The 23,826-nt window shown below is 38.9% G+C and overlaps 1 protein-coding gene across 1 annotated transcript in view; it reads left to right on the forward strand.

The window, feature by feature from the left end:
• The window catches only part of Gpc3 (glypican 3), a 515,396-nt gene that overhangs the window by 457,563 nt on the left and 34,007 nt on the right, over positions 1–23,826 (forward strand). Inside the window, exon 7 of the mRNA XM_004634481.1 lies at positions 4,975–5,134. Within this exon, the coding sequence (XP_004634538.1) occupies positions 4,975–5,134 (160 nt within the window). The remainder of the gene's footprint in view (positions 1–4,974; positions 5,135–23,826) is intronic.

The raw sequence follows: 23,826 nt of genomic DNA on the forward strand, positions 1-23,826 counted from the left end.
GCAAAAAGTGACATTAAGGGGCTGAGATAAAAGGAGTAGTGGTGGGAGGGTGGGAGTGGGTCCACCAAGGACACTTTAATAAGGATAAAGCATTTGAACTTGGCTTAATGGTTCAGAAAGCTTTCAATAAAAATGCAGAATAACTCACAGTATGTTCTCAAGTTGTATTTACTGAAGGTATTAATAAAAGGCTCATATGTAGATGTGCTTGAGAAATAGCAAGTTCACTACTCTACCTAACCACAAATTGCCCTTCTGTAAAATATCCTAAGTAAATCAGTGTGTGATATATACAAAGGATACATTCTTGGAAATTAACATAAAATGCTTTTGTCAGGATCAGTTTTCCCATAAGAAATAATGGAGCCGGAGGAGATGGGGGATTTTGGTGAAACTGAAAAGATGCTACAAGCTAACTTTGCAGCTCTCAAAGAATGCTTTGAGAACTCTCATGGACCCTGGGAGTCCATGAAACACAGAAATTGACAAGCTCGAAACTATTTGCGTAATACCCAAATGTTATCTGTCTTTTACCGTGTTGCTATTTGCAGGAGCGGTGCAAGAGCAATGATCATTGGCACTGCTGTGTGACTCAAGTTGGTGGCAGCAAAATGTACAAGCAGTCGTAACTCTCACTGACATACACGTGCAGGAAATAAAGGGAATTTTCCCTTAAAGATATCACTGCCACAGCTGTAAAAAATGTTACTCATTTTACCTAATATCAATCTTTGAGTACAATTTCTAATATTCTTTTATTAAATGAGAAGTACACTTATTGGGTTTATGCTACAAAGAGTGCATCAACATGTCTCAGAGAAAAGTACTTGCGAGACTATTTGGTGAGCCAAACCAGCCTCTCTTTTTCACTTGGACTCGAGAGAATGACTGACAAGCTATGGTGCTGCACACTTGAGTATATGTTAGACATTTTCTTGGAAAGGAACAAAGAGAGCCTGTCAGCTCAAGGAAAACAACTGCTAGTATTTATTACCAATGATAAAATCTTAGCTTTCAAGAGAAAACTAAAAGTTTTGAAAACTCGCATCTGCCACCATAAGCTTTGCAGCTTCCCAATACTTACACTGTTCTGTTGAGATCAGAGGTGATAGTTAATGAATGGGAATTTTTTCATACCATGTAATGAAAGGTGTCAAAATTTGGAGGGCATGCATAGCTTAGTGGGCCAACATTTCCCGCATGATCCATGCAAGATGATATAAAATGAGTAAAAGTCTCATTCAAATTTTAAAACATACCAAAAGGTTTCATGTAACAGGGCATGAAATGTTCACTGATATGGTTTCATGTTGCACATCATAACCACGTACTGGGCTTTCAGTGGGGAGGATATCCACAATTATCAAGAAAGGTTACCAAAACATTTCTCTCTCTTTTCACACCACGTATTTGTGAGAGGCTGGATTTTCTGTGAATGCTTCGCCCAAAAGAATACATCACAACAGACAGAATAGAGAGGCAGATATAATAATTCAAGTATTTTACATTAAACTATATATTAAAAAGGTTTTCCAGAATGTAAAACAATCGTACTCTTCCAACAAATTGTTTTGTATCTGAGAAAATATACTAAATTTTCATTTTAAAATGTTTATGATAATATATAATGGGTTTATTGTTATGTCTGAGCTATAAAATTATTTTTAAAAAATTTTCTCAGTTATGAGCTTGAAAATGAAAAATGTTTTTTATTTCTATTTATTTATTTAATTTATTTTTGTATTTTAGGACAGGGTCTACAGGGTGCTCGTGGTCTCACTAATAGATCAGACTCATAGTGATCCACCTGTTTACAGCTTCCCAAGAGCTGGAATTACAAGTGCATGCCACCATGCCCAGATTCTTTTTTTTTTAATTTTTTTATTTTATTGAGAAACAAGTAGCAATAAAACAGTTTCAAAACTGATTAGTAAGACCGTTTCAATAATTAATACATTGTATATTGTTATCTTCTTAGTGGTTATCCATAGTACAAAATGCAGACATGATAACCTGTCCAAACACTATTAGTACAAATCTGTCTTCTCATTGAGTTAAGCAAAAGTAGCTGTATATCTATTCTAACTATTCTTCATGTACAAATACAGAATGATCCTTCCTTTGTATCCCCTTTTTTTGCTTAGTCTTGTCAGAGATGGGTATTCCATTGGCATCTAAATACTATAGGTGCATGAATTCAGCAAAGCAATCCAACACAGTCCAGCAGTCCATAATAGTAGTGGGCTATCCACAGAAGTTGTTGACTTGAGCCTTTCACAGCTCCACATATTAATATGGCTTTACTTTATATACCTTGTTTTTATACTTTTCTGCTTGATAGTTAAGAGCAAGATAAAGCAAGACCTATATAAAAAGAAATGTAACTTTTGTATCTGATAAGGTCAGTCAAGTACCCTCAGGATTTATCCTGTAACCCTGTACCCTCAATTGCCATCCCAACATGACCCAGGGGCGGGGCCAGCACAGCAGGCCTGGGGATTGAACTCCCAGTCCCTGCACCTGCTTGCAGGCACTTTAATCCACTGAGCTATTTGGCTAGCCCTTGAAAATGTTGATAGTTAAAATCTGTACCAACAAAAGTTCTCTGGGATGCACAGTAAAAGTTTAAAGCAGTCTTAACGGACTGGGGAGATGACGTTAGCAGAGGCAAAGCCCCGGCTTTAATTCCTAGTACCAAGAATGAAACAAAATAAAGGAATTCTGAGATCAAAAGTTTGAGAACCAGTATTTTAGCCTACGTTGACATGCAGTGAATTTAGACTCATGGGATGATGGGATCGAAGAGGTGGAAGAGTTGGTGAGGGGAAGAGTGTTAGAGGGGCAAGGTAGAGATGGTATTGGCTTGAGAAATAGTAAGGGCGTGGGCTTCTCCAACACCATTAGAGATTGTTGGTCAGGAAAGAACTGTTAGGCACTTTTTTGCATAAAAAAATTACCCATGGAGCCACATTTCTCTATGACATATAGCTTTTTCTAAGTACCTTTTACAGTAGCAGCTAAATCACAGATGGCAAACATAAAAGTATATTTCACAGTGACAATAAACAGTGATGATAGAAACCACAGACACCAAACCATGCCCCTGTGTGCAGTTTTTTTTTTTTTTCAGGATACCACTTCCACAATCACAATAATCTCAGTTTCTGTACATCCAGCAGTTTTTGATGGCTGTCATTTAAGAAAGAGGGGAGGGCGGGACTGAGACTTAGAAATAGAAGTGGATGATGTGACAAAAGCTAGTGTAGGAACGTGGCATATTGAAATGAAGCCTTGGGGGAAAATGGTGAAGAAAAAAAAATGGAGAGTGACATCAGCCCTCAGGAATTGTTCACAGTGCAGGCTGGGTCTCTCTCAGTCAGTAGGGAGTTAGCAACCCTGTAAAATTAGGAAGGCATTGGGCATGAAGATTGAAAAGCCAGGAACTGAAGAGCAAAATAAATATCTCTTAATAATCATATTTTAATTAAAATTCATTTTTCTTTTCTGTATCTTTGCTTTACTGCATCTTTCTGAAATTGTGGAAAAAGGAAATATTTAAAACTCCTGCCTTCACATTGGCCAAGAAATGGCCGTGACTCATCCACATGGCTGCACTGACAAAGGTTCTACAATCGGAGGTACAGGATCTCAGGATAAATCCTGAGGGGATTTCACTGACCTTCTCAGACCAAAAAGCTACAACTCTTGTTGCACAGGTCCTGCTTTACCTTGGTCTTAACCATCCAGTAGAAAAGTATGAAGATGAAATATAGGAAGTAAAGCCATGTTGTTATGTTGAGCTGTGGGGGACTCAGGTCAATAATTTCTGACATTGCCAGTTAAACAGAATACCCAATGCTATTATGGGCTACTGGACTCTTTTAGAATATTTTGCTGAGTTTACACACCTATAATATTCAATAACGGAACTTAGAAAAAATGGGGTATACCGATGAATGTCCATTTTGCATCTGTGTATTCAAAGTGGTTAGGATAGATAAATAGTTACATTCTCTTAATGAACAGAATGATTTGTTCTAATGGTGTTTGTAAATAGGATCACAAGTCCACTTCTTGTACAGCAATTAACCACTAAGAAGAATATATGCAGTGTATTATTTGTTGAAACTGTACTTCTGATTTGATTTGAAACTGTCTCATTGCTGTTTATTAATAAAATTTTGAAAATAAATAAATAAATAAAATAAAATACAGCAATCTCCTTAAAAAATAAAAAATAAAAAAATAAAACTCCTGCCTTTGAAAGTATGGGATGCCAGAGATAAATTAGTGGGGGGTGATATTGAGTTTTGAGACATTCTGCATGTCTTCTGGGTTAAACTGAACAACTGTCATTGAATATAACCAGAGAAGGTACATGAAGCAGAACTCGTTAAAGAAATAAATGCATATTATCTTTTATTTTAAAAAGTTTTTCTAGTATTGAAGACATAGGGCACTAAAATTTTAAGGACTCATTTGAAGTATATAAAAAGACACCACTAGAACATTAATTTGGCAAGAGGCATTTATAATTTAATGTGGTAAATGTAAATACGGTCCTCAGGTGCTTTCATAGGGATCTTTCCTGAACTTGTTGACCTCTTAGAATATGTATACATATGCTTTGCTGATCGTTTCTTATGTTCTTCTTCAATGCATTCTCCTGCTGTAGAGATTTCCAGAAACTTAGATCGCATGACATGGGAAGTCTTATGTGAGGTACATTGTGGCTGCTGTGTGATGTCAGCAGAGTGAAGCATTAGAGACTCATGTCAAGTGCTGTGGAAGCCTCTAGGAGTATGAAACTCTAGAGAGCATAAGCAGTTTATACCTATTTAAAATTTAAAATTATTTTTACATCTTCTATGTGATTTATTCAGCATAGTTTACTACCTCCCACTGGCAATAAACTGTTCTACGCCTATTAGAGAAATACGAAGAGCCTCTGCATTTCTGGTTATTTTCTTTCAGCTCCTGAGAACCATGTCTGTGCCCAAAGGCAGAGCTCTGGATAAAAATCTGGATGAGGAAGGGTTTGGAAGTGGAGACTGTGGGGACGATGAAGATGAGTGCATCGGAGGCTCTGGCGATGGAGTGATGCAAGTGAAGAATCAGCTCCGCTTCCTCGCAGGTAACTAGTTCATCACCTTGTGAGCTCCAAGCTGAGCTCCAAATGGTGGCACCCAGGAATTAAAAGTCCACTGAATCTGTTCTCTCTGTCCCCCTAAAGTCCTTGCAACACACCATACCATCAGTTCTAGGAATGACTACATTCTAGAAAAATGAAGTTTTCAGGTTGCCTTTTTTAAAAGCTCTGGCCTTGAGTAGGTTAATAAGGTAACTTCCTGTCTTTCATTGTCTAAAATGAGCTGACCTAATCAGTTGGCTCTGTTCCCATTAGACATTTCCTTGGTTCTGCTCAGTTATAAAAAGAAATGTAACCTTGGGAGTCCTATGAAAACCGTGGATGGGATAACTTTCAAAGAAAGAGCTATAAGCTGACTAACATCATGTTAGTTTTGTTTGCTTTCCCACAAGCTGGGCATATTACTACAGAGCTACACAAAACAACAATTACAATAGAAAAGGTTGTACAGGGCTACTAGGATCAGAAATCAAAAATCCCCTTACACTTCTGTTACATGTCAGTTTACGTGGCCCTTTAATATAGACAAGCATTCTTCCATTTTACAGGTAAGAAAACTGGGGCTCAGAGAAACAATGAGGTTTCCCTGAATGGAAGAGTCAGAATTCTACCTGGAGTCCTGAGACTTCCAGTACCATGCTGTTTTCTCTGCAGTACAGTTTTCTCACCAAAACGCCCTGTCACCCAGCCTATGAGGTGGTACACGTGCTCATATGTCCCTTCCATCCCCCTGCCTTTACTAGCCCTGCTTAATCCTACAGTGAAACTGACTATTGTCCAGAGGTCTTTTCTTAAACCTCTGGCTTTTCCTTCTCCAGAGGAAATCCAGAAAGTTCTACCCTCCCTCTTCCAACTATTTTTTTAATAACTCAAGTTCTATTTTTCTCATTGCAGGAAAAGAAAAATAACATGAGATCTATCCTCTTAACAAAAATTTGTTTTGTGCATGATACAGTACTGTTAGCTCTAGGCACAATGTTACACTGTATTAAGATCTTTAGGACTTATTTATCTTATGTAACTGGAACTTTACACCTATTAATTAGTAAATTATTAATGTTTCTCCTCTTCTCCCTGCAACTACTTTACATCCTACTTCTATGATTTTTTTTTTGTTTTAGAGACCTCATTTAAAGTAGAATTCAGCAGTATTTGTCTTTCTGCAATTGGCTTATTTCATCTTGCATAAAGTCTTCAAGCTTCCACCATGTGTATCATAGGGCAGGATTTCCTTCATTTTTTAAGACAGAAAAATATTTTATTGTACATAAATACCAGTTTTGTTATCCACTCATCCACTGATGAGCATTGGAGTTATTTTTACCTCTTGACTCTTGCCTATGATGGTACAATGAATTACCTTTATTATACAACTCTGGGGATAATTTAGAAAATCATTACTACCAGTCTTGACTCTCATATTTCTACTGGCCTACTGAACATTTGTTTGCTTCCCACCATTACCCTCAGTTTGTTGTGTCATAAATCAGATATGTTGGATGGCCCTCTCAAACTGGCTGTCCCTTAGTATCCTTATTTTTATAATGTCACTGTCATTCTCCCAATCACTGAGGCTTAAACTAAAGTCATCTTTGATTCTTTCTTTTCATTTGTCGCTCATATGCAGTTGGGCCCCAAATCCCTGTTGATTCTTTCTTTACTGTTTTTTTTTCTACTTTTATCACTGCTTCTTTTCTATTCCCTACCCCCATCTTCAGCATATGCTACTGAAATCATACCTTAAGTGGTCCCCAGGCTTCTAGGCTAAGGCAGGAGTTTTGAAAGCCTAAGGCTAGCAGATTAGAGAACAAAGAATCAGGGACCTGGGCAGAAGAGTCCATCAATCCATCATGCACAGATGCCAGGATAATCTTTCTAAAGCATCTCATACCTCTCCCTAGCTCAGCTGCCTTCATTCTGTCCCCATTGACTTGAAGCTAAAACTCAGATCCTTAGGAGAGATCTTAGAGAGCCTTCTGGTTTAGCCTAAAATATTCTTCTGGCTTTATTTTCTACCGTTAAAACCCATGAGAAACTTTCACTTTGTTTTTTTTTTTTTTAAAAAAGCAATATTTGTACCTTATGAACCCCTAAATATTGCCCATGTTTATCTCTGTATAAATATGTCTCTTTCCTTTCTTTTTAAATTGCACTTAATCATTCAAAGTATAATGTCAGCATGACACAGTGAAAAGGAAATAGGTCTGGAGTAGGGCAAACCTCTACTTGAATTCTGACTCTATTTCTAATAAGCTATTATGATCTGCAATATGTTTTTAATCTCCTATATCTCCACTCCTTCATCTCATCAAATAGGAGTCATAAACGCAACTTTATAGGACTATTGCAGGACTAAATCAAATGGAGAAATTATAAAGCATCTAGCCCAGTATCTGATATATTCTAGATGCTCCATAATTTTTAGTTTCCCTCCATGATATCTTTCCCAACCATCTTAGTCCATAGTTCTCTCTATCTCCTGAATGAGTAAAAACATTCTGCCAATATTTCCAAGAAATGTTCTGCAGTGACTCTCTGCTTCCATGTGGCATAAAATGATCATGCAGATCCTGGCATCCTAGTAGGAGAGTGTGGATGAAATATAAAAAGAATAATGGAAGCTAATATTTATTGGACACTTTCAATGATTGAGATACTGTGCCAGAACTTGCATTCATTTTCTCATATTCTACTGTCCTGCATTTCACCGCACCACTCTGAATTAGAGTTATTCTTCTTCTTATTTCACACTTCAGAAAACCAATACTAGAAGAGGTAAAGTGACTTGCCCAAGATCATGCACTCATAAGTGTGGAATCAGCAGTCAGAGCCAGGCTTCAGCGACCTCTCCTTGAACCAACTCAGACTCTTTTTTTCTCTGCTCATCAATAGTCATGAACATACTGAAGTCAGCTTTTCATCATCATCTTACAGGTTGAGCATCCCTAACCTGGAAATCTGGAATCTAAACTACTGTGAAGCCACACATTTGTTGAGTGCTGAGATGGTGCCCAAAAGGATTTAAATCTTGGAACCTTCCAATTTTGAACTTTTGGAATAGGCGTTCTCAATCAGTAATGTCTATACAAATATTCCAAAATCTGTAAGCACTCCATAACATCCAACACTTCTGGTCCTAAGCATTTTGGATAAGAGGTGCTCAACCTTTGCCTGTAAAAGGTAAAGATTTCCCTAATGATTTCCCAAAATGTTAATAAGTCCTTGTGGTGATTCCTCGGACACATCATTGTTCACACGTCTCCAGAAAATCCTTGCCTGTTCCTCCTCATGATTCTCTATCCATTTCAAAATACTGTTGCACAATTTTGTAAGTTAACTTTTTGAAGCAGTGTTTGGTTTAGTGGGACCTTGTCAAGGGCCTTTTTAGAATCTAAATAAATTATATCCAGGGTTTCCCTTTGTCCACATGCCCATTGATTATGTCAAAGAATTCTGATCAATTTGTTATGCCTGCTCAACCCTGAGTGTTTTACAAATAGTAAAACATTATACAAACAATAACTAATTTAATTACAGGAAAAATTATACCTTGCTTCTCGTATAATACCCTTGGCTAACATGATCCATGAGTTTATCAGCCTCAAGTTCCTTTGGTCACCTTTAAAATGCACCTCATAAGAAAGAGATTCATTGCCAATTTGCCTGGCTCATGGGCAGTAGAAAACTCAACAGTAGTTTTCTGGCATGACAAAGTCTATGCTTTGGTCATCTGTTATATAATTTTACCCAAAATCTTGGCAGATGCCATCCAGTCCTGATGATTCATCAACATCCATTTACTTAGTCAACTCCACTTAGAACATCATGTGCACTTACCACCATTTCATTTACCACTCCAAGTTGCCTCCTCCAAAAGACAACTCGGGAATAAACAGCACAGCTTAAATTATGTTCAGACTCTCTTGGATCTTCCTTTCATGCTTGAGAACACATTCTCTCCCATCACCAGCAAGTGATCCTATTGGCTGGCTTTCCTGGCTCACTTGTTCCCTTCTTTTGATGCACTGAATGAAGTACAGGGCACTCAAGTTCTATTCTTGGCTTTGCTTCAAATTTTCAAGTGTCCTGAGGCACGTCTCTTTCACTTGTGAGAAGTCAGTTTCTCCATCTCGAAAATAAAGAAAGTGCCCAGACAACTCTTGCAGGCCATTCTAGTACCAGCATCTGTGATTCTGTTCATTGCTTTGTTTTCATTCCCTGGGGTGCTGCTTATCAGAGTCTTTTAGCAATATCTTCTGTTGCATTTTCATCAAACTTTGCTAGCTCACTGTTCTTTTCTCCTAAGTTGTATTTCCACTTGGAAAATATCTCATTTCTCCTGTTTTAACCACCCTGATTTTTCGAGTCTGGCAAGCCAGGCTTCTTCCTGAAGGCTGCCTACACCAGGTCCTTGACACATGTATGCATCAGAATGCTAATGTTTGGTAGTTTTCCAAGCTCTCTGGGTATATTCATTTTTAAAACTCTTCATCCCAAAGTCACTCTAAGGTTCTCTTTTCCTATAGCCATTATTTCTTTTTTTCCCCATAATTTTATTGAGAAACAAATAGCAATTAGACAGTTTCAAATCAAATTGGTAGGACAGTTCCAATAATTAACACATTGTATACTCTCTTCCTAGTGGTTATTTGCTATACAAGATGCAGATATGATATCCTATTTACAAACACCATTAGAACAAATCATTCTATTCATTAAGAGAATGCAACTATATATCTATCCCAACCACTTTGAATACACAGATACAAAATGGACATTTATAGTTATACCCCATTTTTTTCTAAGTACCGTTATTGAATATTATAGGTGTGTAAACTCAGCAAAATATTCTAAAAGAGTCCAGTAGCCCATAATAGCATTGGGTCTTCTGTTTAACTGGCAATGTCAGAAATTATTGACTTGAGTCCCCCATAGTTCAACATAACAACATGGCTTTAGTTCCTATATTTCGTCTTCATACTTTTCTACTGGATGGTTAAGACCAAGGTAAAGCAGGACCTATGCAACAAGAGTTGTAGCTTTTGGGTCTGAGAAGGTCAGTGAAATGCCCTCAGGATTTATCTTGAGATCCTGTACCTCAGATTGTAGAACATTTGTCAGTGCAGCCATGTGGATGAGTCACGGCCATTGCTTGGCCAATGTGCTCTCTGTGAAAGCCTGAGAGAGTGTCTTCTCCTCATGTGACTCTCCTTAGGCACACTCCACGTCATCGATCAATTTCCTCTTTGGCCCCATAACCTTCTTGATCAGAAAATCTGGGACACTACCGAGGTACATGACGTTACAGTACAAGTTCTCATATGTCCTGAATCTTAATTGACCTTGGAAGGCTAGGGCCAAAATGTTGTTTAGCCATTATTTCTAAATTTAAAATATAATTTTTTGGGTCCTCCTGTCTCATTGTTGAGTAATTTTTTTGTGAAACTGCCATTACATGATGTCTAACTCACAGTTATGTCTTTCCCTGAACGTTTTACTTCTTAGAACAAAAATTAAAGCATTTCCCTTTTAATGAGGGTCTTAGTCCATTTGTTATGCTATAGAAATACCTTATACTGGGCAATTTACAGTAGAAATTAATTTCTCACAGGGTGTGTGACTAAGAAGCCCAAGGTCAAAGTGGTGCCAAGTGAAGGCCTTTCAACTGTATCTTCACTGGCAAAAGGGCCAAATGTCATAACCTAATCTGATACAAGAGATGGAAGAGCAGAAATGGGCCTATCTAGGCCCATTTGTAAGGAAAGAATCCACTGCATGAGGATAGAGCACCTGCAACTCCTGACTCCTTAATATTGTTGCACTGGGAGTTAAATTTCAATGTGAATTTTGAAGGGGCCACACATTCAGAGAAGTGAGTCATTTTGTCTCTCTTAGCCTGCTTCCACATCTAAAACCTAGAGACTGCTATTTCATAGGATTGTGGTAATTAAATAACCCATGAAGAGCTTTTGGCACAGTACCTGGCATGTGATAAGTACTCAAAAAATAAGATCTGCTGTTAAATTTACTGATTTGTTAACTTACCAGAGCCTATAAATGTAAATTATAACTGTCATAGGTTTTATTTTTTAAAGACATGAAAGGCAAATAAAATCAGGTAACCAACCTTCAGCAGTATTTCCTAAACCCTTGCTACTCTAACTGGCATCTATGGACCAGGAACAATTGTGTCATTTAGGAGTTTGCTGAAAATGTAGAACCTCAGACATTAATTAAAATTTTAGGGAGGAGGGAGTAATGTGGCCTTCACCATGAACTACATCCCCAGTCCTTTTTTTAAAAAAAAATATTTTATTGTCTCACTAAAATGTCTGTGCTTGGTTTGAGTTTGCGATCCTCCTGTCTCAGCCCTCCACCCCACCCTCAGCATGCTGGGGTTACAGACATGAGCTACCACACTTGGCCAAGAAATAGTTTTTAGAGCAAAATTTTTATTTTTTTATTCATTGATAAATTTCTTACTGGATTAAGTGTAGGCTTACATTCTCACTCCTACCAAGCCTATGTGCGCAGGAGAGATGAAGGACACTTCAGTGGCTTAACTATACTCATAGTGTCAAAATGAGGGTGGTAATCACTTGTATTGCTAAATTAATTAATAGAGTGTTCTGGTAAAAAAGGTAAAGCCAATGGAGGAACTTTATGACACCTGTGAAATATCAGTGATTTAGAACAAATCATTTTGTCTGCTGCTAAGTGAGCACAAAGCTTGTCAGGGAATGAAACGTCCTAGGGGACGGGTATGGGAAAGATGTTGAGTCTTGTGTAGAGCTCACATGCTAGTATGTACAGTTACATATTCATATGGCCCTATTGATAAGTCCAGGAGTGAATGATGGCAAATTTCCCAAAAAGTATTCAGAGTTTCAACAACATAGTTCTGTTTCCTTTGTGCTATTCAGAAACCAACCATTCAGATCTTTGGTAATTATGTTGCAGATTCATTCTCATCTACTAATCCACTCCTGAAACTGTTAGGTAAGATCTTCTAGTAACTCCTTCCAAACTCATGTATTCCTTCAGCCATGTGAGCCCAGTGTAAGTAGAGCCCATGGTTTCCACTGGGAAGGAGGTCTCATCTGATAGACAAATGGGGTGCTCTCCAATTCTTAGGGTGCTGAACCTTCAGACATAATTGGAAGGAAGGCCTCACATCCATAGAGTCAAATGAACTGAATCCCAATTCTGTTTCTGCCACTTTCCTGTGTTGTATCTTTGAGCTAAGTTACTCAGCTGCTCTGAGCCTTTGTTTCATCATTTGTAAAAATAATCATAAAATATTTGCTGACCCTCCTCACCCCAGTAGTTGTTGAATGCACATTAGGTAATGGATATAAAGCATACAAAGTAAAATGTAATGCAGCATGCTCATTTAGGGTACTACTAATATCATTTAGTGTCATTGAGTTGCAAGTTAATTTCATTTGCCAAAAGACTTTAGCTAAAATTAGAAATCAAACCCCCAGTGAACTGGCCAATGATGTTCATTATAAATATGTTTACTCCTTCACCCCCAAAGATGACATTTTAAGTTACTCATTAACTTGCATTTAGCCCAGGGTGGTCTGAAGTGAGAAGATATTTAAACAATGACAAATATGTCTGTGGAGTTGTGCAAATAACCACATAGTCATAGTAAGAGGCACCTACATCTTGAAAGAATCACAGCTAGTTATGTTTTGTTTTCTTTGGTGGCAGAGGGGCAGTGAGGGCAGGGGTGGACAATGAGTTGGGGAGGGTCAAGAAAAGGGCCCCTGATTCTTTCCATGCTGTCTTGCTCTTAGCTACCAGCAATCTGCTTTCATGTCTTGATCTTTTCTTTTAGAGATCAAATGCCACAGGGAAGCTGAAGGAAGCAAAGCTCACTATAATAGCACTTTTCACGCAGATACAGACCAGGTGGTTCTTGCTAATAGATTGACAAGACAGCCAATCCCAGGTCACTCTAGAGCATTGTGCAGCTCCCATGGCTCACAAAGAGGGATTTAGATGGGAGATTTAACAGCGATATTATCTGCCAATTGAGAAGTGTACCCAAAAAGGGCCCTTCCTCGTGCCTTAGTGTTGACTAGGGAATTATTACAGGTAAGCTGGTGATAGATGAGAGTAAAAAAAGGTAGTCTTTCCCTAAAGTTACTATAATTTGAGAGGCTTTAGGAGCTCTTTTTATTATTTACAGGGAGATTATTCTGAGGTTTACTTTTCTAGGCTGTGCTCTGTAATACTTCCCATCTGAGCTATTATTGTATGAGGCTCTTATTAGGGGTAAGATAAACTTGTTGGCAAACCTTACATATAACATATAACTCTAAGAATGAGGTAAGTACTGAGGATAGTGTGAGAAACTTAAGATCAATGTGTCATATTTTATAATCAGCTTTCAAATTAGGAAGAAATTGAATGTAATAATTAGACAACAGATGTCATTGATTTTATCTCTGTGAAAGCCATGTTGACCTATTTAGTGATACTTCGACTACACTGCGATAATCAAGGATGTATAGAAAGGAATGGAATGGGGAAATTTAGTACTAAGTGAGCAGAAAAGTGTAGGAGGAACAAGTGAAAAAGTGGCAAGGCCAGCACCACCAGCCAAGCCACCAAACAGAAGGGAAATGATCTCTGTAGAGTAATAACACCCCAGAGGGACCCCAAGAGCAGGGAAGTGCTCTGCCGCAAAGAGAAATATCATGTCAGAGAGAAAGTTGAAGATACCTAGTTAAACTTGTGTGATGGTCAGAAGGTTCTCAAGTAGATAGTGATCTCTTAGGTGAGCCAAACCAGCAGAGCACAATGTAACAAGGAATCTTGATCCTGCAGAGAAAGACAGAAGCTGAAAGTGAATAGTGTTCTATTGGCTGCAGATGGAGATCAGAAATGAAGCCAGGGCTCACAAGATTAAAGGCACCAACTGCTTTGCAATCAGTGAACTTCCATGAGGGTGCTGAACTGCATGTGTGTGCTTGCAGTGAGCTCATGCACACACATGCTATCAAATCTCTTCAATTTGGATAGCAATGTTCTTTAGCTTTTGTCCAGGTGGCAAAAAGACCAGATGCAGACATCACCTCTTTTCTTTCCTTTATTCGCCTGTGTCAAATCCCAGGAGATTTCTCCTGTCTCGTTGGCAGGAATGAAGATATAAGGAATAGTCTTATAAGGTTAGTCTTTGTGAAAGAAAGCCTTGTCATTGAGCTAGCCTACATCCACACCAGGCTAAGGGAAACTTAATGACCCAGCATAATTATTCATGACATTTATGGTTTTATCATTTCAAATGTACTTGCTGATTTTTAAAAATTACTTTTTGGTCTTTGTCTTAAAAGAATCTAATGTATATCACTGATAGTACGTAAGCTGTTAAGGGGACAATGTGAACACAAGTGCAGACAGAATGTCCTAATTAGTAGATCGCTGATGGATTTAAGCAATAATACAATTACTAAATAAATAAGAGTGGAATAAAGACAGTCCTACAAATTCCAGTGTCTGGGAGCAGTCTGCGTGAGAGCTGGAGAAATCTCATTAGCACCTTCAGGCTGGGTTTCAGAGTAATGTGATTGCCTCAGCTACCCATGAGCTCCTGGGAGGGTGGTGAGCACAACTTTTTCATCCTGTGGAGACACTTCTCATCCTCAAGGTGCTAATGAGATTTCCCCCTACTCTCACAGACCCTGGAATTTGTAGGATAGCCTCTTTTCCATTTCTATTTACTCAGGAAGTATATTAATGTTTAAGTCCATCAGTGAGCCACAAGTTAGGAGGTTCTGTCTGCGCTCACACTCTCATTCTCGCCTCAGTGGCTTAGCTGTCAGTCAGCAGCCTCTGCTTCTGTCCTCACCCTTGCTGAGTGTTATTCAGTAGATGTTCAGTAAGTACTTCAGGGCTGGGAGTGTAACTCAGTGACAGAGTACTTAACTAGTGTGTGTGATGGCCTCAGTTCCATTGCTGGCACCACTAAACAGTCACTTGACTGATCGTGTGTAACTTTCTCTCTTGTCTTATTTTGCTGTGCTGGTGATTGTAATCCTGTTGTACATACTAAACAGATACATGAAGCTCCTTCCCCATTCCCATGTGCAACATTTACTTTTCATATTTGCTTCCTTTTAACCCATGTTTGGTAAAGTATGTCTCACTCTCATTGCTTCTTAAAAGGCTTCCTTTAAGTGCCCTGTAGTTTCTAGCAGCTGAGATTGTGAATGAGAAGATAGGAAATCCCTGAACCTTGGAAGGCTCAGAATGAGAAGACGGGGGCGTTTAGGGAAGAATCTGTGAATTGGGCACTGGAGGACAATGCCAAGAAGTCACAATGTTCCATGTTCACAAGAGAAGAATCAGGGCAATGTGAATGTTATCTTCTGTTATTTAGAGGTCTTGCATATGGAACCAATGCATGGAATTTCAAGGAGTCATATTTTGACTGACAGAAGAATGAACTTTCTCACCCTTTGAGCTATCCTGCAGCCGAAAAGATTGCTCGAGGAAACAGCCAGCTTCCTGACTGTGGAGGCATTTAATGAGAAATTAAGTAAACATATATCAGGAAGATTGGCTGGAGGAGGGTGACATGCCACAATAATAAATTCCTTCATCATGGGCTCTTGATTTCTAAAGTCTTGGTTGCTCCGAGTGCTATAATTTTATGATCTAGATAAGTAAGTAGAATAAAAGAGAACCAAAATACTGAAGCAAACGGATGAGGCAGTTTTTCAGGCTATAGGAAGGAAAAGACTGCAAGAGAGAATCTCTCTAGTTGTTTCTATTGAGCTCATGTCACCAATTATGATTTTATCTATTTCCCTAAGCAAACAGATCCTGAGGAATAGAAGAAATTTTTCGAGTGAACAGTCAGCATACTCTGTCACTCACAGACTATGGATTTGTTTTGCTATTGCAAGAATCCGGTTCTCATTTCTCCCGATTATTTCCAGGCTTGTGGCCTTCCTGCCCTCCTGTTAGAAAAGCAACCCTGAGCTACAGCCTCTCGTCCAGCTACAAGTGATTAGCTCTGAGGGCTCAATCGTCAAGATCAAGGTTGTCCTGTTTACACTCATCTCCTGCACTACTCGCCCTTCTGATTATGGCCTCACAAAACAGACAAGCACATTTCAAATAATCTGTAAACTTGGGGGTGTTTTCCCTGCCAAATCACCATTAGCCAATGCTTTCGTTGACTAATAAAAATAAATTACTAAGAAAAAGAAATGGCATAAAGCCCTACAAGATACAAGCCACAAATATTATGAGATTCAACAGACCTAAATATCTGTTAAGTTATTCTAGAAGTTTCTAAGTAATTACTTTCAATATCTGTGCTTCTCTTCCTACAGATTAGGACTAAATAGCAAAGTAGCAGACCACACTTTAAATAAGGACCTGCTCTGTATCCAACCCTGCTCTGTGTCCCTACCTTATACCATCCTTACCTTGGCAAACATACTCAGAAGCTGTCTAAATGGGGTGAAGATGATGATCTAGTAGAGCTGGCCGAGCTGGCCGACCACTGGGTCATGAGAGCCACTTGTTAAATTTTCAGAATTTTTGTGAGCCAGTTTTTTTTTTAATTTTAGGACAGAGTATACAGGATCTCCCTGCATAGATTGGACTTGTATGACTGTAGTGATCCTTCTGTTCACAGCCACCCAAGTGCTGGGATTACAGGCACGCACCACCATGCCCAGTCTCAATTGCCATCTCAGTGCACGCCAGGGAGTGAGGCCAGCATAGCAGGCCTGGAAATCAAACTCCCAGCCCCTGCATCTGACTAAGCAGGTCCTTTAATCTGCTGAGCTATTTGGCCAGTTGTTAAGCATAGACATTATTAAAATTAAGTTAGCCAAACAAGGTGGCACATGCCTGTAATCACAGTACTCTGGGAAACTGCAGGAGGAGAATCCTAAGTTTGACCCCAGCCTGGGTACTTTGTGAGACCCTGTCTCAAAAATTACAAAGCTGGGGATGTGTCTTAGTATAAAGGCCCTATGTTCAATCCCTACCCAGTACCACAAAATGACATAAAAGTAAAAGTAAATAACTTTACAATGAAACTAATACCATTAAAAAACAAAGGTAACTCTTAAAACTAATCATATTCTTATTTTATCAAATTTTATAATTATCTATGCTTTTAAGGTTCTATGTCTCTCATGTCTGTATGGCAAAAATACTACATAATTTTCCAACTTTGTGTCCAATGTCATCCCAGTGGTGGGTTAAATTTGGCCATGATGGAAGTATTTACCCCGCAGAAATAAGCATAAACTATAAATCAGAACTTCATTTACTATTTTTTAAATTGTCTATACTTATAGCGATGGCAAGCTGGCCATTAGGGGTGCATGACTATCATCCCAGCACTCTGCACTGTCTGGGACCAGAGGATCACCTGCCTGTACCTCATTTGGGAAACACAGTGACAAATTGTCTTAAAATAAAATACTAAAAGGACAGCTAGGGATGTAGTTTAATGCAGAGATCCTGGAATCAATCAACCAGTCCTGCCCCCGCCAAAAGAAAAGTAATGGGGAAAATGTTAATGGTGCAGTGTAAATTTAAAATCACGTTCTTTCTGTATCCACTACCTTCTGAAAAATACATAAACATCCCTCTAGCACTTGCAAACTATATCTGATTCAGCAAAGAAATCACTCGTCACTAATGGAGTGAAATTTTGAATAGTGAATCAACTTTCCTGTAAGAACTGTACTTGTTTCACATTTGCAGCCTTACTTTGGTTATAAATGCAAAAATTAGTGAAAGCCTTCCATGAGAACCAATTGAATATTTGGAATTTCTACCACAGAATATATTTTTATCTATAAATTGAGCACATGCCTTATTTCCATTAAGTCTTAAATAAAATGACATATATATTCAGTTTTTTGAGAACCAGTTGTTAAACATTTATCAGCACACCACTGGATGAGAGAATTTATTTTCCTTCCTTTATTTGTAAAGTTTCTTGGCTTATATCAAACACTCTTTCCACCGTGAATAAGAGAAAAATTCCTGTCATCCAAAATTATGATGACAAACGAAAGATCCCCTCAGTTTTAGTGACTCTGACTTCTAGGAATCCTAGACTTGGAAACTTCCTTAACTTGGAAACTGTTAACCAGATCCATAAACTTTTTTTTCTCTCCTAATTCCTCATTCTCTATTGAGGTTGATGGGATCCTTCTGAAGTCTCTTCTAACTAACAGAAATCTCATCAGTCCTCTCCTAAACCTGGATAAGAGTCTCGCAGGCCAGCTCCCTGGGGCACTGAAGACCACTTTTAGAGTTCAGCCTCTTATATCAGAGAGCATTAAGATAAATGAATACCGTGTGCTGGTATTAGCCCTGGTTTCATAGACTTAGAGTAGAGCTCCTAATATCAGGTTACATTTTGTTGGATCCATAATCTTTTTTTTTTAACCACCAACCATATGGGCAGAGGTTGGAAGGAAAGCTAAATTTGGAACACCCCCACTCTCCTGTTCAACATTTCTTCCTTGTCTGTGCAAGGAGGCAACATATTACTCATACTCATTTATACCACCAACTGCTGGAGGACTAAGAAACGAGTTATTCCCAAACTGTGGTTGGATCACTGGAGATTTTCTGTGTAAGTACGCAGCAGTGCACTAAGGGTGTCCACAGGTTGCTTATGATTTCTGAGCCTGTGACACACAACTCTGAAAGACTAAATCAATAACAAAGAGAAACCCAGAAATTTCATGCCAGGAGGTTAATGTTCATTTTTAGTTCATATCCAAAGGTAGTACCTTTCTATACTAATATCTTTCTGACTTGGGTATTCTTTGTTGTATGGAGGCACATCGTTCTCTCCCCAGTTAAATTCTTTGTCTTCCAGCTTTACTTTTCCCTGTGGAATTTCTCCCTCCATTTATTTTCTGTCTTCTAGTTTCACATCTCCCCACATACAACTTCACATGGAATGAAAGTTGGAACAGGGAAGATAAATTGGGTGGGAGGGGTAGTGGTAATAATTTAGGTAGTATATGTGGAAATCCTGCACATTTCAGTTGTAGCGTTTCTAAACCTGAATGTACAAGTCATATGTTAGCTTAAAATGGCATTATAGTATCTCAAAGACATTTGGAATCAAGTTCAGCTTAACAAATGAGAGCAAATGAGCCTTCCCTTGCGGAGAGGTTCTAGCCTTCCTGCTGCTCATCAGCCTGGAGTCAGAAGGGCATTCTGTGCTGCTTCTGGATCCCAGGAAAGGAGGAAGGTGTCAAAAGGAACCCTAAAGCCCTGCCTTTTCAAGTCTGGCTTTAGCCCGCTTTCCCAGTCTTATTGTCTCCATTCTGTGACCCTGCCACCTTGAAGTACTCACTGTGTCCAAACTTGATCTTCTGGTCTCTTGGGCCTTCCTGAACTTTTGGAAAGCTCTGTATGTATAATATGCATAGCATTTCTTAGGCAAGTACCCATCTTTGGTAAATTGTAATAGATGCTGGCTGTTAATGTTCTGCATATGCTGATCCCCTAGTCCATAATTATTTCTCCTTGTCTGTCTTTAAAACTGTTCAGTTGCACCTCCCTCTTCAGTGAAAGCTTTCCCTAGTCAGAGTGCTTTGTGAATATTCATCCTAGCATTTACCAACTTGAGGTCAGGAAACTCCCCATACCTAACACATAATTAGTGCTCAATTCGTGTTTGTTGCATGGCCCTGGCAATACAGAAATGAATGAGCAGAGAACCTGCCCATAAGAACTCCTAGTCTAGTTTGAGGGTAAGGAAGGAAGGGACAATGGGAGAGGCACAAACACCCAACTAGATAATTATAATGTAATGTAATGTAGCTAAAGCATTGGTTGCAGTATGCACAGGGAGTTGTGGAAATATAAAGAATAGTTGGAAACCCAGACCGGGGTGGTCAGAAACCAAGCTGAGTCAGAAGCAATGTGTAGGAGTCAGGTGGAAAGGGGAGAAAATTGCAGCCTGACTGGAAAGTATGAGCAAAGATATGGAGGCGAGAAAGAACATAGTGGTGTGGAAATGATGGGCGCTTTGATCTGGCAAGAGGAGAGAGAAGCATGAGGTGAGGCTGGAAGTTTTGTTAGGGGTCAGATTATGAGGGCTTCTCTGCCGTGTTAAGGAGCTCAGCCTTGATTCTGTAGGAGGGTCTATAAATTCATAACATGTGGGCTATCATCCTCCCCAGCAAACACCCCCTCCATGGTAGACATTGATAATCAATCACAGCACCTCATTCCACTGAGCCCAGATGTGACCTCCTAATCTGTCTCAACACAGCACCCCAGGAGATTGAAAGTGGCACTCTGGTTTGCTAGTGAAAGCTTGAAGTGTGTATATTTGGGAACTGGGGATAGTTAGGCAGTAGAAGTGATGGGAGAATGAAGACATAGCCACAGTTACATTTTCAGAAAGTTCATTCTGGGGAAGGATGAAGATACAAAATTAAGAAGAACCAACAGGACCCAACGGTTCAGATTTGGCAGAAGGAAGGAGAAAAAGCAGTCTAGTCATAGATGAGAGCAGTGTTTCCGCCTTGGGAGCACAGGTAGGTGCGAATGTCATTCAGAGAGAGAACTTAAAAGTAATACATTAGAAATCATACCTCTCAGTTTGGGGCATGGACTGCCTTGGTTTAAACATCTTATGTAAATCAACACATTTTGTTCTCCCAGCAACCCTGTGGGATGGGTACCATTATTATTTCTGTTTTGCAGATGAAACTACACAGATAGAAATAGAATATTGAATATGAGACACAACTAGGGAGAATGTTAAAGTGAGAAAAGCTCAAAACCCATCACTGCATCAGTTGGATGAATATGGATAAGGCCATTCATGTCACCAGCCACCCATGCTAGGGTATATCAGTTCACACAAATGTTTTGGAAACCAAAGGATTTACCATTCTTGGAGGGGGCACACTTTGGTGTATATAAATCTATCTTGCCTTCCTACATCTGTTCTCACAATGATAAGAAAAGAAATTAAAGTAAGCTACCAAAATAATGACCTGAATGACTTCCCAAAAATCTTTAAATATATGATGCATGTACCATTTTAAAAATTAAAAAAGAGATGGGATAAGGCCTGGATTACTTCCTAGCTTCCCTCAAAGCACTTCATCTGACTAAAACTATAACAAAAACACGTTCACCTTGTAAAACAAAAGGGCAAGGTTAGGAAGTATATTGAATTGCAAGAGAATATGTCATATAAGTTGTGCTATTTTTTCAGTGATTGACCTTTGCTTATTTCAATAATTATACTGCATAACACCCATGTATGAATGTTTACATTTCTTCTATTTGTTAAATGACTTCATATTTCCAAAGCCCTTTCTGTTGGCCATTTATTTTAGTGTTCCTTGAGCCCACCAGCTTTAAGGAATGGGCTGTTTCCATGGCTAATTGACAGGTTGCTCTTTGCATCTTAGCTTCACATCTGACTCTCTTGCAAGGACAGCCACATTTCAGGGTACAAATGTTTATGCCTTGCAGCCTGAGCTTGAAGCTTAGTGTTGGAGTCCAGGTGTGCTAAGGTATCAACTGCCAGGGCTTTTGGACCTCAAAGCCAGCTTTCCTAATAAGCCTAAACCCACTCCATGAAATTCAATTTATTAATGACTGCATAGTGTCCTCCACAAACAGCTGAAAACAAACTACACATGAGCAGTTTTTGCCCGAGCATGCCATTCTCAAGGCTACCTTTGTTCAAGCCATTACATCTGCCTGTGATGCCCTTGGTTCTCCTGCCTATAAGCTTTCAGTGCCACCTCCTTCACAAAGCTCATTCCCGTTGGACCCAGCCCTCCATGACATCTCTTTCCTTTCCAAATATGTATCTGTGCTATTCTGTACAAAACATCAACAAGCTAGCAGATTGTGAGTCACTAGTAACTTTTAAATTCATCAATTGATTAAATCCTGATTGCAGCCCTGGAAGGTGGGCCGTAATGTCGAGATCTTTCCGGTGTCAGATTCATTTCCATAACCACCAGGCTTCATGGCCCAGCACATGTAACTGACTAATATCATAAATGGACCTTGACTTTTTCCATGGAGTTGATGCTTAGAGTCAGGATGACCTCAGCAGGAGATTAGAGCTTCTCCGGCCTTTGTATTTAGAAGGTATAAAACAGTGTTTCTCAGGCCAATGAATTGGACTGTTCTGAATTTGCAGAACTTTGTTTTTATACATCTCCTGTTTTCCCTATGGACTTTAGTTCTTTTGGGATAACTGAACCTGGGCCTAACAAGGAACTTACTGGACATGCATGGGAGATGTAGGCCCGCTCCCCAGCATTTCACTGGTAACTTTGGTTATTGCTCCACAGTGTATTTTAGTGGTTCATGGCCTTCTGTACTAAGTATGTCTCAGGCTATCATTGCTAGGGCAGTAGCTGGTTTGGACAGCTTATTCTGAAGGTAGCTTTGGAAACATATAATCTTGATTCTGGGAGACTGAGCAGGCAGCCAAGCTAAAGGCCTGATGTGCTGTTCTTGGGCCAAATGCCTCAGCTAAAATAATATAGTTAGAATTATTCATTATCCCTTCAGCACAGTGCTAAATTTTAAAATGCATACTTGTGAGGAATTTTGGCTTTTAGTAGGTCCTTGGTACATTAGTTGTATGTTTTAGAGACTCATACTAAATGTGGGAACTAATCACATTCTGGCTATAACAATAGTAAGAATGGTCAAAAATATCACCCATAGAGTGTTACCTCTTTTAATCTCTGCAACACCTTAAAACAGGTGGTAATAGAAACCTCATTTTACAAATGAAGAAAATGAAGCTCAGAGAGATGAAGTAAATGAGTAATGTATTGATTTAAATTAGGATTGAAATCTATACTTTTCTGGTTTCAAAGGCCATGAAACTCTTCATACTAACCTCTGTTCTGTCACCTTTCTTTCTGCTTCATGATACTTCTTCCTGCATCATAAATCTTCAGGAGGCAACTAGCTGAGATGTACAGGAAGTGTTTCACCCAGTGCTGTGATCAGTAAAGTGATAACTAGCATCATACAACACAAAAGACCTAGAACTGGTCATTCTTACCATGCTGGTTGTACTCCACTGGCTCAATCCTTTAGCTTTGTTATATTTTGTTCTCCCAGCAAGGAGAGTAGATATGGCCATGCAGATGAAAGCCAGGCCTGGTAGTTTACACCTGTAATTTCATCATTCAGGAGACTGAGGCAGGAGGATTCCTGCAAGTTTGAGACAAGCTTGCACTATACAGTGAGTTCAAAGCCAGCCTAACCTACATAGAAAGATCCTATCTCAAAAAAAATGTAGATGGAGCATTGTCATCTGACTAAATTTGCTTCTTGAACTTGTAAAAATTTAAGCAAATGTGGTCTAGTTAAACACTCCATTTTTCTTAGGCCTAGGCATGCTCAGCTAGTTCACAGTTACATTGATTGCAAGCAAAGATTGGATATTTTCCATGCAAAAGATATTAGTTTTATAAATCTACAATCTTAGCTGAAAAATAGAAATTTGTTCATAGATATGTATTAGGAAAGAATCAGCAGGAATCAAGTACTTAAAAACTGAACCACTGATTATTGTTGATCTGTACTAAATATTCAATTAGAATGTATAGTCTCCCATGTACAGAATATTTTTATTTACATGACTATGAAATCTCATCATAGGT

This window comes from Octodon degus, unplaced genomic scaffold, assembly GCF_000260255.1.
Source record: "Octodon degus isolate 3935 unplaced genomic scaffold, OctDeg1.0 scaffold00063, whole genome shotgun sequence".
In the NCBI taxonomy this organism is placed as follows: domain Eukaryota; kingdom Metazoa; phylum Chordata; class Mammalia; order Rodentia; family Octodontidae; genus Octodon; species Octodon degus.